General features: G+C 40.4%; 1 protein-coding gene and 1 long non-coding RNA gene across 2 annotated transcripts in view; one reads left to right on the top strand and one right to left on the bottom strand.

Annotated features, from left to right (window-relative positions):
• yars2 (tyrosyl-tRNA synthetase 2, mitochondrial) overlaps nucleotides 1-4,407 on the bottom strand; it is a 10,473-nt gene extending 6,066 nt beyond the window's left edge. Inside the window, exons 1-3 of the mRNA XM_020515303.2 lie at nucleotides 3,596-4,407; nucleotides 3,285-3,452; nucleotides 709-864 (exon numbers count right to left, since the gene is read on the bottom strand). Coding sequence (XP_020370892.2) covers nucleotides 709-864; nucleotides 3,285-3,452; nucleotides 3,596-4,392 — 1,121 coding nt within the window. The 5' untranslated portion in view covers nucleotides 4,393-4,407. The remainder of the gene's footprint in view (nucleotides 1-708; nucleotides 865-3,284; nucleotides 3,453-3,595) is intronic.
• Nucleotides 4,303-7,811, top strand: LOC125485344. The gene is made up of 2 exons (XR_007264099.1): nucleotides 4,303-4,781; nucleotides 4,925-7,811. It is a non-coding gene; the product is annotated as an uncharacterized LOC125485344 (long non-coding RNA).
• The last annotated feature ends 5,609 nt before the right edge of the window (nucleotides 7,812-13,420 follow it).

Genomic DNA, 13,420 nt, shown 5'->3' with positions numbered 1-13,420 from the left:
AGACACACACAGACACACACAGACACACACAGACACACACAGACACAAATTTATGGGTTGAATTTGGATTTGCTGATTTGTAATTGTAGATGCATTCTATTTTGTTCAAAACCACACAATTTGTAGACAATAAGGCATTTTATAAATTCCTACTTTGGAAATAAAACCAGTCTGACTCCAAGTTAAAACACAGATTCTAAACAAGGCCTCATACCTAAAATGCATGGTCTGACTGGAGATGTCTCCTCTGGTATACTAATAAAACCTTTAGTTATCTCCGGGCAGTGACTTGAAATAAATTCTGGGATTTGCATATTAATCAATCGAAACCTGCATCTCCTCCCTAACTAGTTATAGATTTAGCAGCCATTTTAGGATTGTTCAATACATTCGCATCAGTTCTATAACACTTTGATTTTCTACTTTGTAAATTCTGTGTCTGATGCCATCTGTCTCTCTCTAACACCTGGAGAAGGAGCCAGGCTCTGAAAGCCTGTGTTTTCAAATAAACCTGTTGGACTATAACTTGTTGTTGTGTCATTTTTGACCTTGTCCACACGGAGAGACAGTTTTTTTTAATATTCATGAACTTCATCATTATTGTTTCCTTGTAGCCACCAGCGTTTAATACTTCAAGGTTGTAGGAACAAAGCCTGATTGAACTAAATCTCTGGTTTAAGGGTTTGATACATTAGTCTCAAGACTCACCTTTTGGCAGTCGCTAGTCCTTCTTTACCATGAACCAATTTGGTCACTTCTGCAGCTAGTCGTTTCTGGGCATGTCGCTTTCCTGGATCTTTTCTGTGGATGTCCATGATGCTTTCAATCTCAGGAAGTGGGATGAAGGTAAAAAGTTTTAGATACCTGAAGAAATCAAAAGTGCTGTTTGATTAAGGGTAGAAAGAACATAATTGATGTATATAATTTATAAAATAAAACCATGTCTCCATTAAGAATACATATTACTGTACATGGAAGCAGCCTGTTGTAACAGGCTCCAAGGCAAGTTGCACTTGATGTCCAACTTTCAAGTTCATAACCTTCCCTGCATTGCTACATATATGTATTAAAAACAGGACATTTCACACTCCACTAGGGACAAGGAGGGGGCCAGGATAAAAATGTAGACATTCTTTTCACCAAACTACATGTTCATGCCCAGATTCTAATACAAAAAGGAAGAAAGGATTCTTACTGAACGTCAGGCACTTGCTCCCCAAAAAAAATTCAAATGTAGCAAACAAAGTCGAAAAGAACAAAATATTATCCGCAGTTCCTCATTTTTTGATGGCCACTCAAAAGAGAGATGACATTTGTTGCAAGTTTATGTTTCGAATAATTAGTAAACAACACAATAATCATAAGCAAGGCAAAGACATCTCATTAAGGACAGCGGTGCATAGCACTATAGGTGAAAGACGAGTCCACCAAGTGCGAGGAGGCACAAGGGAGAGAGGTACTTAAGAAAATCATACAACTGCAAGTAGTAGTATAGGAAAACTAATGATACTAAAGGGTCATGTGTCACCTGGATATGATGCCTGCATCCTAGGATCTTAGTAGTGCCCTCGGAGATGGTAGATGCATTGATTGTAATCATTCAAAATTCCCTAGATTTAGGTAAGATCCCAACAGTTTGGAAACCTTCAAATGAAACACATCTATTCAACACAAGAGGGAGAAGAAAATAGGAAACTAGGAAATAGGCCAGTTAGCCTAACTGACAGGGTAGTTACTGTGGATGTTTCCACTCATGGGAGAATCAAAACGATAGTTTCAAGACCAGGAGTTTCCCATTTAAGACTGAGATGGAGGAATTTCTTCTTGACAGCCTCATTGATCTTTGGAGTTTTCTTCCCCAGGACCAGGAGAAGCTGGGTTATTTAGTATATTCAAGGCTGAATTAACAGATTTTTGATCAACAAGGGAGCAAACAGTTTTGAGCTGGGCAAGAGTGGAAAGAGAGGCAGGAAAGTAGAATTGGGGCCACAATCAGATCAGCAGTCATCTCCCTAAATGCTCGTGCAGGCTCCTAAATCTTCAAATTAGTATTGTCACAAGGTTTGGTCTCCTCAATTTAATGGGAAAAGAATAGTTATTTAAATGGAGGAAAACTGCAGAAAGCTGCAACACAAAGGAACTTGGCAATACTTGTGCATGAAACACAAAGTTAGCAAACAGGTGCAGCAGGTAAGCAGCAAAGTTCATGGAATTATTTCAAGGGTGTCAGAATATAGAGTAGGGAAGTCGTACTGCAAATGTCCAAGATGCTGGAGAGAGCACATCTGGAGTACTGTGAGCAGTTTTGATCCCCTTATTTAAGGAAAGATATCATTTCATTGAAGGCGGTTCAGAGAAGGTTCACTAATGATGATCTCTGGTACAGAGGGATTGTCTAATGAGCAAAGGCTAAACAGGTTGGGACTCTACTCAGAGTTAAGAAGAACGAGAAGTGATCACATTGTAATTCTTAAGTAAGACTCTTAACGGGATTGACAGAATAAATGCTGAGAGGATGTTGCTCCTCGAGAGCATCCAGGACCAAAGGGCATAATCACAGAATAAAGGGAAACCAATTTAAGAATAAAATAAGGGAGAATTTCTTCTATCGGAGAGTTAAATCTTTCAAACTCCTTGTCGCAGAGGGCTGTGGGGGCAGAGTTCTTGTGTATCTTTACGGCTGAGATAGATTGATTCTCAATCAATAGGGGAATTGAAGGTTATGGGGAAAGGGCAGGAAAGTGGACACATAGAAGGTTGAATCAGCCATGATCCTTTAGAAAGGCAGAGCTGGCTTGAAGGGCAAACTGCCTACTCTTGTTCCCATTTTTTATCGTCTTACATCTGAACTGAGAAGCAGATCATGCATGCTACTGTGGCTCTTAACAAATTACAAGTGATGGTGAATGTCTGTGAGAGCATAAACTGTGAAAGCTCCAGATTGATATTCTTACAAGATCAGAAGAAAAATAGTCATAATTGGACTCCTTCCTTCACAACAAGGTAGATTTGAAATACTGGTAATGTTTTTGTTTATATTTTAGAAGTGATACTTACCTATAAATAATTTAACTATCACTTTAAAAACATAATACATGGAAAATAATGATGAAAAAGCACAGACACAATGCAACTGTACTAATCAAACCATCCAATCATTTATTCACCTGGCAAAGAAATCTGGTATTTCCAAGGATTTCTAAAAAAAGCCTAAATTAATAAATCGTATTATGCCTTGCATCAGACGATAAGAACTTTCTGAAACATAAGTAGAAAGAACTTGCCTTTCTATATTTGAATCTGGTTGCCTGACAAAGTACTGGTAGAACTCAAAGGGTGAAGTCTTGTTTCGGTTCAACCATATTGCATTTCCTGCAGTTTTTCCCAGCTTGTCTCCTGATGAACTGGTTACAAGTGGTACCATGATGCTATAAACGTCTTGTCCAGTCACCCTAAAGAACCATTAGTTTGTTTTAAAAGAAATGTACATCACTCGAAGATTCAACATGTGAAAAAAGCAAGGATTGGGAAAATCGAAAAATAACAATAAATTGAGATACTTGCAAAGAATATACTTAAGGGAGATGTGCTTTACTTGTGTATAAATTCGTATCCAGACATCATGTTACCCAGTTGATCTGTCCCTCCCAGTTGGATTCTGCAATTGTGATGTTGATTTAAATAATAAAAGTCGTATGCCTGAAACATCTGATAAGTGAACTCAGTCAAACTCATGCCCTCTGGGCTCTTGAGTCGGGACTGTACGCTGTGTCTGCTCAACATGGTGCTCATCCGAAAGTGTCGACCCACTGTATCCAGGAAGCTAACTATCTCTTTCTCCTTATACCAAGACCAGTTATCGAGAATACTGAGCGGCCCCAAATTGGCGGCTTCGGCATCACTGCAGAAGCAAAAACGGTGGTTATGGAAGACGCTGAGGATCCCCTCCTGGATGCCCCGGGCGTTCTTCTGCACCGTGTCCGCACTCACGGCCTCCCGCTCGCTGATCCGGCCGCTCGGGTCACCCAGCCGAGCTGTGGCTCCTCCCAGTAGCACCAGGATGCGGTGGCCAGCCCGCTGAAAGTGCAGCAGGCCGATGACAGCCAGCAGGTTACCAACATGCAGGCTGTCGGCAGTGGGATCAAAGCCGCAGTACAAGGTCTGGGGCCCGGATTCGAGGAGCTGGGGCAGGTCGCCGCCCTCTGGGAAGATGTCTTTAAAGATGCCTCGCCGATGAAGCTGCAAGACAGTCCTGCCACTCTTACACCGGCTCCGGACTCGAACTGCAGCCTTCCCGGCGGCCGAAAGGAAGGATCTTGGTCTCTTGAAGAGGGTCAAAAGCGGGCTGCCCCACACCACAGGCGCCGCCATCTTAGCAGCCTCCAGGTGCATTGTGGGAACCCGTGACGTCGAACTGAGTCCCGGATGAAGCCTTGGCTTAAGCGCCGAATGTTGGAGGCGGCCCGCACAGTGTGGGTGACCGTTCGGCCCACACTATCCTGTTTACCCGGTCAACATCTGTGCCTCAGGCTTGCTGCACTGCTCCAGGGAAGCTCAGCACAAGCTGGAAAAGCAAACACCTCACTTTCTTTTCGAGTGCCCTGCAACCTTTTGGACTCAATGAACTCAGTAATTTCAGGGCCCGACCCCTTCTCCTACATCCCCACCCACGCACACGCCAGACCTTGTCATCACATGAGCTGCAACCACAAACAACCCATTGCCACTACTAATAGTCCATGGACTGGAAGGCCCGGGTACAAGTCCCATCAACTTCAGAGGTGTGTGATAACATTTCTGAACAGGTTCATTAGATACATAGGTTAATTTTTTTTAAAATTACAATTTAGCAGCTATTGATTCCCCAGGCTGACCTTAACCGGTTCATTTTTCTGTCCAACTGTTGTTCTCTCTCTCTCTCTAGGTATCATCTCCACCTATCGTTTACTCGCTGCCTGTCCTGCCACTCTATCTTCAACATATAGAGAAATAGTTAGTGGATAGCCAGAGACTTTTTCCCAGGGTGGAAATGACTATTACGAGGGGACATAATTTTAAGGTGATTGGAGGGTATAGGGGAGATGTCAGAGGTAGGTTATTTACACAGAGAGTGGTGGGCGTGTGGAATGAGCTGCTGGCAGTGGTAGTGGAGTCAGATACTTTAAAGACTTCTAAGCGACTCTTGGATAGGCACATGGAGGATAGTAAAATGTAGGGTAGTTTGATCTTAGTAGGAGAATAAGTCAACACAGCGTCATGGGCCGAAGGGCCTGTACTGTGCTGTACTGTTCTATGTTCTATACCAATTTTTTTCCTGGCTACATTGACTTCAGAAGAAGGGTCACTGGACCCAAAACATGAACTCTGCTTTCTCTCCACAGATGCTGCCAGACCTGCTGAGTTTTCTCAGCAACTTCTGTTTTTCTTTCTCATTTCCAGCATCCTCAGTACTTTTGTTTTTCTTTTGTTCAGCAGTTCAACTGTTGGAGACATCGAACTGTACTCAAGGTACTGGCTGGCTTGCCCTAGTCATGTAAGCTCTTCCTCTGTTGTGTCACCTTTGTCTGTGACAACCATTAAACACCTCCCTTGAAACATGGTGTTGGGAATTTGTGCATCTTTAGAGCTGTAACAGAGTCACCTACAAACCAGCTGCAAGAAAGGCAGGAAGAATTGTCCAACTGAAAACCTATGTATTTCCTATGCTGTAAAAGAGCCAACTGCTGAAAGAAACAGCAAGGAAGAAGTTAGCAAGTACAATCGTATAGTTACAGTCATTAAGTATTGATGCCAAAACATGAGTTCAATTGTTAGACTGGCTGAGATTACCATGAAGGACTCTGCTCAAACTCTGCCCTCACCTGAGGTATGGTGACCCTATCTCTGATGTAGAGCACTCCTGGGGTCCTCTAGGATGATGCTGACTTTCCAGCATGGAAAGAGGCCCTTCACTGCAGCTTATCTACCTTCTAGTCCAATTTCATTTGCTCGTAGCCTTGTATGCTATGTCATTTTAAGTTTTCACCTAATACATTCCTTTATTTCAAAGACTGGAATATAAAGTCTTGCTAAAACAATGTAAGGCACTGGTCAGACCACCGCTGGTATTCTGTGCATGATTTTGGTACCCTTATTTAAGGAAAGATGAACTGGCATTGAAGGCAATCCAGAGATATTTCACTAGATTAATCGTGGGTATGGAAGGATTTTCCCATGAGGAGAGATTGAGTAGGTTGGGGTTTTGTATTCACTGAAGTTTAGCAGAATGAAAGGAGATTTTATAGAAACATACAAGGTCATTAGAGGGTCTGCCTGGGTAGATGCAGAGAGGTTGTTTCCCCTTGTGGAAGAGTCACAGAAGACATAAGGAGTGACCTATTTAAATGGGATGACAAGTTTTTTTCTGAAGGTGGTGAATCTGTGGAATTCTTCATTGCAGACAGTTGGGTTGTTAAGCATTTTCAAGGCTGAGATAAACAGATTTCTAATCATTAAGGAAATCAAGGCCATGGGGATAAGGCAGGAAAGTATAGTCGAGGATGATCAGATCAGCCATGGTCTCATTCAGTGGCAGTGCAGACTCAATAGACTGAATGCCCTAGTTTTACTCCCAAATCTTACAGTATAAATATTGTGTCGTATCCCACCTCTACCATGTCTTCAGGCAGTGAGTTCCAGATAATCTTGAATTTCTGGGTGAGTCAAATGAGGTAATATTGGGAGTTACACCAGCTGACAGCAACGATTACCAGTGAGGTTGTAGAATGCCTAAAAGCACACTTCAGTTATTACAACATTCAATAATTGTGATGAGTAACAATAGCTCGCACACTTCCTAAAGGGTTGGGGAATTCAATACAATACATAATCACCACACTATACCAAATTTAGTGGAAAGTCAGAGGCAGCCGTGAAAATCACCAAAGGCACCAAGAAGAAATCCAACACAAATTTATGCAAACAACTCGTGATTGGAGGAATACATTTACTGAAGGCATGAAAAATAGTCCAATCCAAAGATTAATGTCACACCATACCCAAACCACATACGGCAGAAAGACTTACAAACCAGAAATGAATGAAAAAATCAAGGTGAAACAACAGAAGGTCATTTACAAGAACTGAGCTATGGATAGCCAGTCAGAAAGCTCAATAAGTGTCGGCCCATATAGCAATTTGGGACTTGTGCTGAGCAGTTTTCATCTAGAATGTACAAGGTGAATGGAAACAACCAAATATGTTCTAAGAACTGCAGACACATCCTAACACCTAGAGAAGCTGGTCAGTCACTGCAGGCACTTCTGTTGCTGGTCTCACTACTGGCATAGAGCACAGAATATCATCAGTCCCAGAGGTCCACTGTCACCAGCAACAGAAATGAATCACCAACAACAGTTACAGTGGTAACAGCACTTCCCACAGGAAATACACTTCCTGAAGAAGGAATATCAACCTAGCAACGAGCAGATATCAGAGAACAGCCATGAACAATATGCATGTAGACCACTGGGAGACCTGCATGATTATCGGTGCAATGCATGTGCAGAGACTTACAAAAGTTGAACTGACTGGAATTAACTCACTGTTAATGATTGATCATTTTCTTTGTGATCATGTAAATTGGGTGGCTTGCATGACTCATAACTGTAAATGATAGTGCATGTGTTTCATTTTATGTAAAAAAGGGGATATTTGAAACGATGCAATTGTATTTAGTGTGCTGGCTAGTTTGCCGTTGTGTGACCTCTATCTCCACTGTCGTTATCTTTGTGCAGTTTGTACAAAGCAGCAATTAAACACATCACTTGAAACACAGGCTATTGTCATAAGATATAGTAGGAACTGCAGATGCTGGAGAATCTGAGATAACAAGGTGCAGACCAAGCAGCATCAGAGGAGCAGGAAGGCTGATGTTTCAGGCCTAGACCCATCTTCAGACAATCATAACTTATTTAATTGACACCCCAGCTTATCAGAAATAAAAGTTGTAACATATCAATATGTTGAACCAATACCACTGTCAGGTATATAAAAAAAAAGTCAGTCTCTGTTGCCTTTGGTTTGCATAGCCCTTAATTGGTTTTGCACATAAATTAGGAAATTGGAAATTAATGCAAAAAAAGCGTAGGTGATTTAGTGTTGTGGAGAAAATGTTCAGTTATTCAGAGCACCTCTGGATATAAAACAAGAAAAAAAAAACACTATCAGGAATGGCTTTTGTAACACAGAGGTAGTGTCCGTGCTGTGAAGTCAGGATACCTGGGCAGGTCCCACCTGCTCTGGAGCTGTGTAATAACATCTCTAACTAGTTTGATTAGAAAATATCTTTAGTCCTGCTGGCCCTCATTTATATTGTTCTTGTGGTGCAATGGTAGCATTCCTAACTCTTGGTAAAGAGATGTGGATTCAAGACCCACCTGCTGCAGAGACATGTAATAACATTACTAAACAGGTTAATTAGAAAGCAGATACATTAAAAAAAATACTGTTGTCAGCGTAAGGATATATGTGCAAGTATGTCAGGTGGCAAGGACAGTGGAGGATGAAAGGGTCTAGTAAGGATGAGGTAAGAGGACTAGACAATTCCCAAACTGAACCATCTACTATCTGGGTAGCCAACACTGAGCTAGAGGTTAGATACCATGCTTTCATATTTAGTGGCTGAAAAAGAAAAAGACCTAACAAACTGAATTTAAAGGATTTTGTAGATGTAAACCAGGCTGTACAACTCTAGTTTTATATGATGTAGCTGCAGGATAATCCTCCAATATCAAACAGCATCCTTATTAGATTCCAAAAAGAAGCTCAAGTGAAAGCTGAAATCCAATATGTATTGGGAAACACCGCCCTCCCACCCAACTCCAAACAAAGCAGGAGGAGCTCTCCAGTCATATTAAAACTGTAACATGATAATTCAACCAAATTCTGAATTGCTTGCTTGGAAGATTGTATTGATAGGACTGTCAGTACCAAATGTCTTACAAAACATTATTTTTAAACTAGAATTAATTATTTGCTCATTAGCTCTTTTATTTGTCACTGGGAGTGAAGCTGATTTATCTATGATGTAGATAACAACATCTGAACTCTTGCAATCTTTAGAGATGTTTCTCCCATTAGTCTGGGTTGGATTCAAACTTGGCTTACAAATGTAGCAACAATGTGTGCCTATAGTACAATAATTATTAGCAAAGGTTATTTTTATATAATTAAGGTGTAAATTTAACGTGAGAACTTGATTTTAAAAATTCTCTGCAATTAGATTTCAAGTAATGTAGCCTTGTGAAGGAGATCTTTCTATGACCTCCATGTTTGCAGTGTCATTACTAAATTCTTGTTGAACAAAACAAAACCAAAGACATAAATAATATCACTACTTTTGTCATTTATATAAATGATTTGGATGTGAATATAGGAAGTATGATTAGTAAGTTTACAGATGACACCAAAATTGGTGGTATAGTTGACAGCGAAGAAGGTTACCTCAGAGAACAATGGGACCTTGATCAGATGGGCAAATGGGCCAAAGAGAGGCAGATAGAGTTTAATTTAGATAAATGTGAGGTGCTGCATTTTGGAAAGGCAAGTCAGGGCAGGACTTATACACCTAATAGCAAGGTCATGGGGAGTGTTGCTGAACAAAGAGACTTTGGGATGCAGGTTTATAGTTCTTTGAAAGTGGAGTCACTGGTAGACAGAATAGTGAAGAAGGTGTTTGGTATGTTTGCCTTTATTCATCAGTGCATTGAGTATAGGAACCAAAAGAACTGCGGATGCTGTAAATCAGGAACAAAAACAGAAGTTGCTGGAAAAGCTCAGCAGGTCTGGCACCATCTGTGAAGAAAAAATCAAGAGTTAACGTTTCGGGTCCGGTGACCCTTCCTCAGAGTATAGGAGTTGGGAGGTCATGTTGCAACTATACAGGATGTTGGTTAGGCTGCTTTTGGAATACTATGTTCAAATCTGGTCTCCCTGCTATACGAAAGATGTTGTGAAACTTGAAAGGGTTCAGAAAAGATTTACAAAGGATGTTGCCAGGGTTGGAGGGTTTGAGCTAAAGGGAGAGCTGAATAGGCTGGGACTATTGTTCCTGGAATGTCAAAGGCTGTGGGGTGATCTTATAGAAGTTTATGAAATCATGGTGGGTATGAATAGGGTAAATAGCCAAGCATTTTCTCCAGGGTGGGGGGAGTCCAAAACTGGAGGGCATAGGTTTATGATGAGAGGGGAAAGATTTAAAAGGGACCTAAGGGCAACCTCTTCATGCAGAGGGTGCTGCATGTATAGAATGAACTGCTAGAGGTGTTGGAGGCTGGTAAAATTATAACATTTAAAAGGCATCTGGATGGGTATATGAACAGGAAGGGCTTAGAGGGAAATAGGCCAAATGCTGACAAATGGGACTAGATTAATTTAGGATATCTGTTTGGGATCAATGCGTTGGTTCGAAGGGTTGGTTTCTGTGCAGTACATCTCAATGACTCTAAAACTAGTTTTATTAAAGGGATGGCACCCAGAGTTAAAGAAAACTGTTGTACTTTTCAAATGCAGTGTGATACCATTTGGACTAAAAATCCTCCAGAAACTTAACATAGACTGAGAATCAAGTGGTAGCTTGGACTTCTTAACTATGGTTCACCTTGGTAATGTGTTGGTATATAGTAACACTTGTAAAGACCATTTGGAACAACTAGAAGCATTGTCAGAATTACAATCGTGATTTTACGATAAACCTTGCAATAAGTGAATTTGCAAAGTTGTGAGTAACCTACCTAGGGCATATAGTAGGGTAAGGAAAAATCCTGCCAAGGACGGCAACATTTCAAGTTCTCTGCACCTAAAACTAAATTAGGAATTTAAAAATTTCAGGAGACACGTAGTTTCTATCACAAGTTTGTTCTAATCTTCAGTGTTGCAACTGCTTCACTAATAGATTTTCTCCAAGAAAAAAACTGTAGTGATATTAATGAGGTCAGCCAGATGGACTTCATAGAATATGAGTTTCCTGATTGGGGCTGTTAATCTGTTCCAATCAGGGAGTCCTGGCTGACAGATAAGAACAGGAGTGTCAGACACCCTGTTCACTGTGAGAGCTAGCTCTGAGGGAGCTGGATCAGTGTCAAGGACTCTCCACGTGTAAATAAAGGGTGACCTAGTGATGGGAAATTAGCCTATAGCGAGATCTGAATAGGCTGGGGCTATTTTCTCTGGAGTATCAAAGGCTGAGGGGTAACCTTTTCGAGGTTTATAAAATCATGAGGGGCATGGATAGGGTGAATAGACATGGTCTTTTCCCCAATGTAGGGGAGTCCAAACTAGAGGACATAGGTTTAAGGTGTGTGTATGGAATGAGCTTCCAGAGAAAGTGGTGGAGGCTGGTACAGTCACAACATTTAAAAGGCATCGCACATGGGAATATGAATTGGAAGGGTTTAGAGGAATACGGGCCAAGTAACTGGGACTAGATTAATTTAGGATATCTAGTAGGCATGGCTGAGTTGGACTGAAAGGTCTGTTTCCATGCCATGCAGCTCTATGACTCTGTGGAGTTATTTCAAAAACCAAGGTAGTGTGGTCAGAGGAATGCCAGGCATCTTTGAGAAGTTGAAAGTAATCTTGATCAATGAACCAGCCTTACTGCTCCAAATTTTACTAAGCTCTTTAAGGTAGCAATTCATGCTAGTGACTTGGGAATAGGTGGAATCCTATTATGGGGCAGACGTACAGAAATCAGTCGGATACTTTTCTAACAAGCTAAATTAGCGCCAAAAGGGATGCTCTCCAGTGAAAGAAACAAACCTATGGATTAAATATACAAGTATATGTCTGTCACAGCCAAACAATTAAACTGAATATAATCCCCCAGGCTTTGTGGAAAAATTGAAATACCAACATGCTAGACTATTTTAATGGCAGTTACTAATGTAGTTTTTTCCCATAAAGTTTGTTCAAAATGTATGAAAAGATCATGTAATTTCTGATGTTATTACACCTGTGATGGGAGGAATGCACTGATAATCAAAGCCTACTATTCCACCAGTCACATCACTAATATAAATGTCTGGATTCAATTACCAAGATGGTCAATTGCTTCTGTTTTGTATTGCTATCCTGAATAAAAGTGACTTCCAACAGGTTTTTGTTTTTATGAAGTTAAAATACTCAGTTCATTATAACAGAAACTTCATCTTAAAACAAGTGGCAAATACTCATCAACACCTAAACTATAATATGGAATTAAAACTTTATTCCCTTAATCCCAAACACTGACATACTTTGTAAAGACCATGTCTTTGTTTTTATTTTTCTGTATTTTTGATTGTGGATTGAAATGAGAAAAGAACTCTTTTAAAAACAAACAATTGTTGGAGGATTGCTGTGTGTTTAGAAAGCAAGTAACCTGACACTCATTACAATCCTCATTTATATAGCTGCTTCTTCAAACAAACTTCTTTTACAAACTGAAGTGTAGTTTGTAAACAAGCTTGAGGTGCACGGTTCTGTACAGGTGAAGATTTGGTTGGTCCAAATCGTTAATTAGTCTGTGGACTAATGACCATATATCAATGACAATTAACTGTATTAATTCAGTTTTAACATTGTACTGATTGGAAATTTAAAACCAAAATGTATATACGTAATTTTCTTGCACCAGTGATTGACAATATTAACAAATCCTGCAAATCATTTTCAATTGAAATATATAAATTTCCCGTTTTAATTTTCCATTTCCTCTTGGCTCACTAATGGAATGTTAGTTCTAACTGCTGTTCAAGCTACAAAGCCCACACATTTCTTCACTGTCATTCATTCATAGGCAGGCCGTTTGAGTTCCTAGCTATTTTTACAGAACTTTTTCTAGTTTTCAACTTCTCAATTGTGTGACTGGCTCTCAGGTAGCTGAACAGCTCAGTACTGTGAACAAGAAAGGGAGAAGCTTTTCGACCTCCCCCAGCTTAGGAACTCTGTTTGTTCTTTGCAGTAAAAGTGACTGAGCCTGAAGAAAATAATTTTATTATTCCTCCAGCAGTTGTTGTAATCTATGACTTTTAATTCATAAATCAAGAGACCATTTGTAAGTGAACTTGCTACCCTAAACCTCTCACAAACCAGTGGAAGCATTCAGAAAAGGAAGACAGAGAAGCAGCATTCTGAACAGCACAAGGATCATTCCAGCAACCCTGTGAACATAAGCCACTGAACTGCCTTCCCAGTCTTTCCATTTCCATAACACCCATTTATTTTTTATTTTGAGAGAGAGTGGGCAGCAGGAAGGTGTAGATGTTATAAGAAGATTAGTGTTTTAAATTGAAACAGAAATTGCTGGAGAAATTCAGCAGGTCTGGCAGCATCTGTGGGCAGAAAGCTATATTTCCATATTACAAATTGTGTGTTGACCAATTCTGCATTTTCATTGCAC

Source organism: Rhincodon typus, chromosome 18 (assembly GCF_021869965.1).
Source record: "Rhincodon typus isolate 14 chromosome 18, sRhiTyp1.1, whole genome shotgun sequence".
In the NCBI taxonomy this organism is placed as follows: Eukaryota; Metazoa; Chordata; class Chondrichthyes; order Orectolobiformes; family Rhincodontidae; genus Rhincodon; species Rhincodon typus.
Note: the sequence above shows the minus strand (reverse complement) of the source record. Positions and strands in the feature narration are given on the sequence as shown.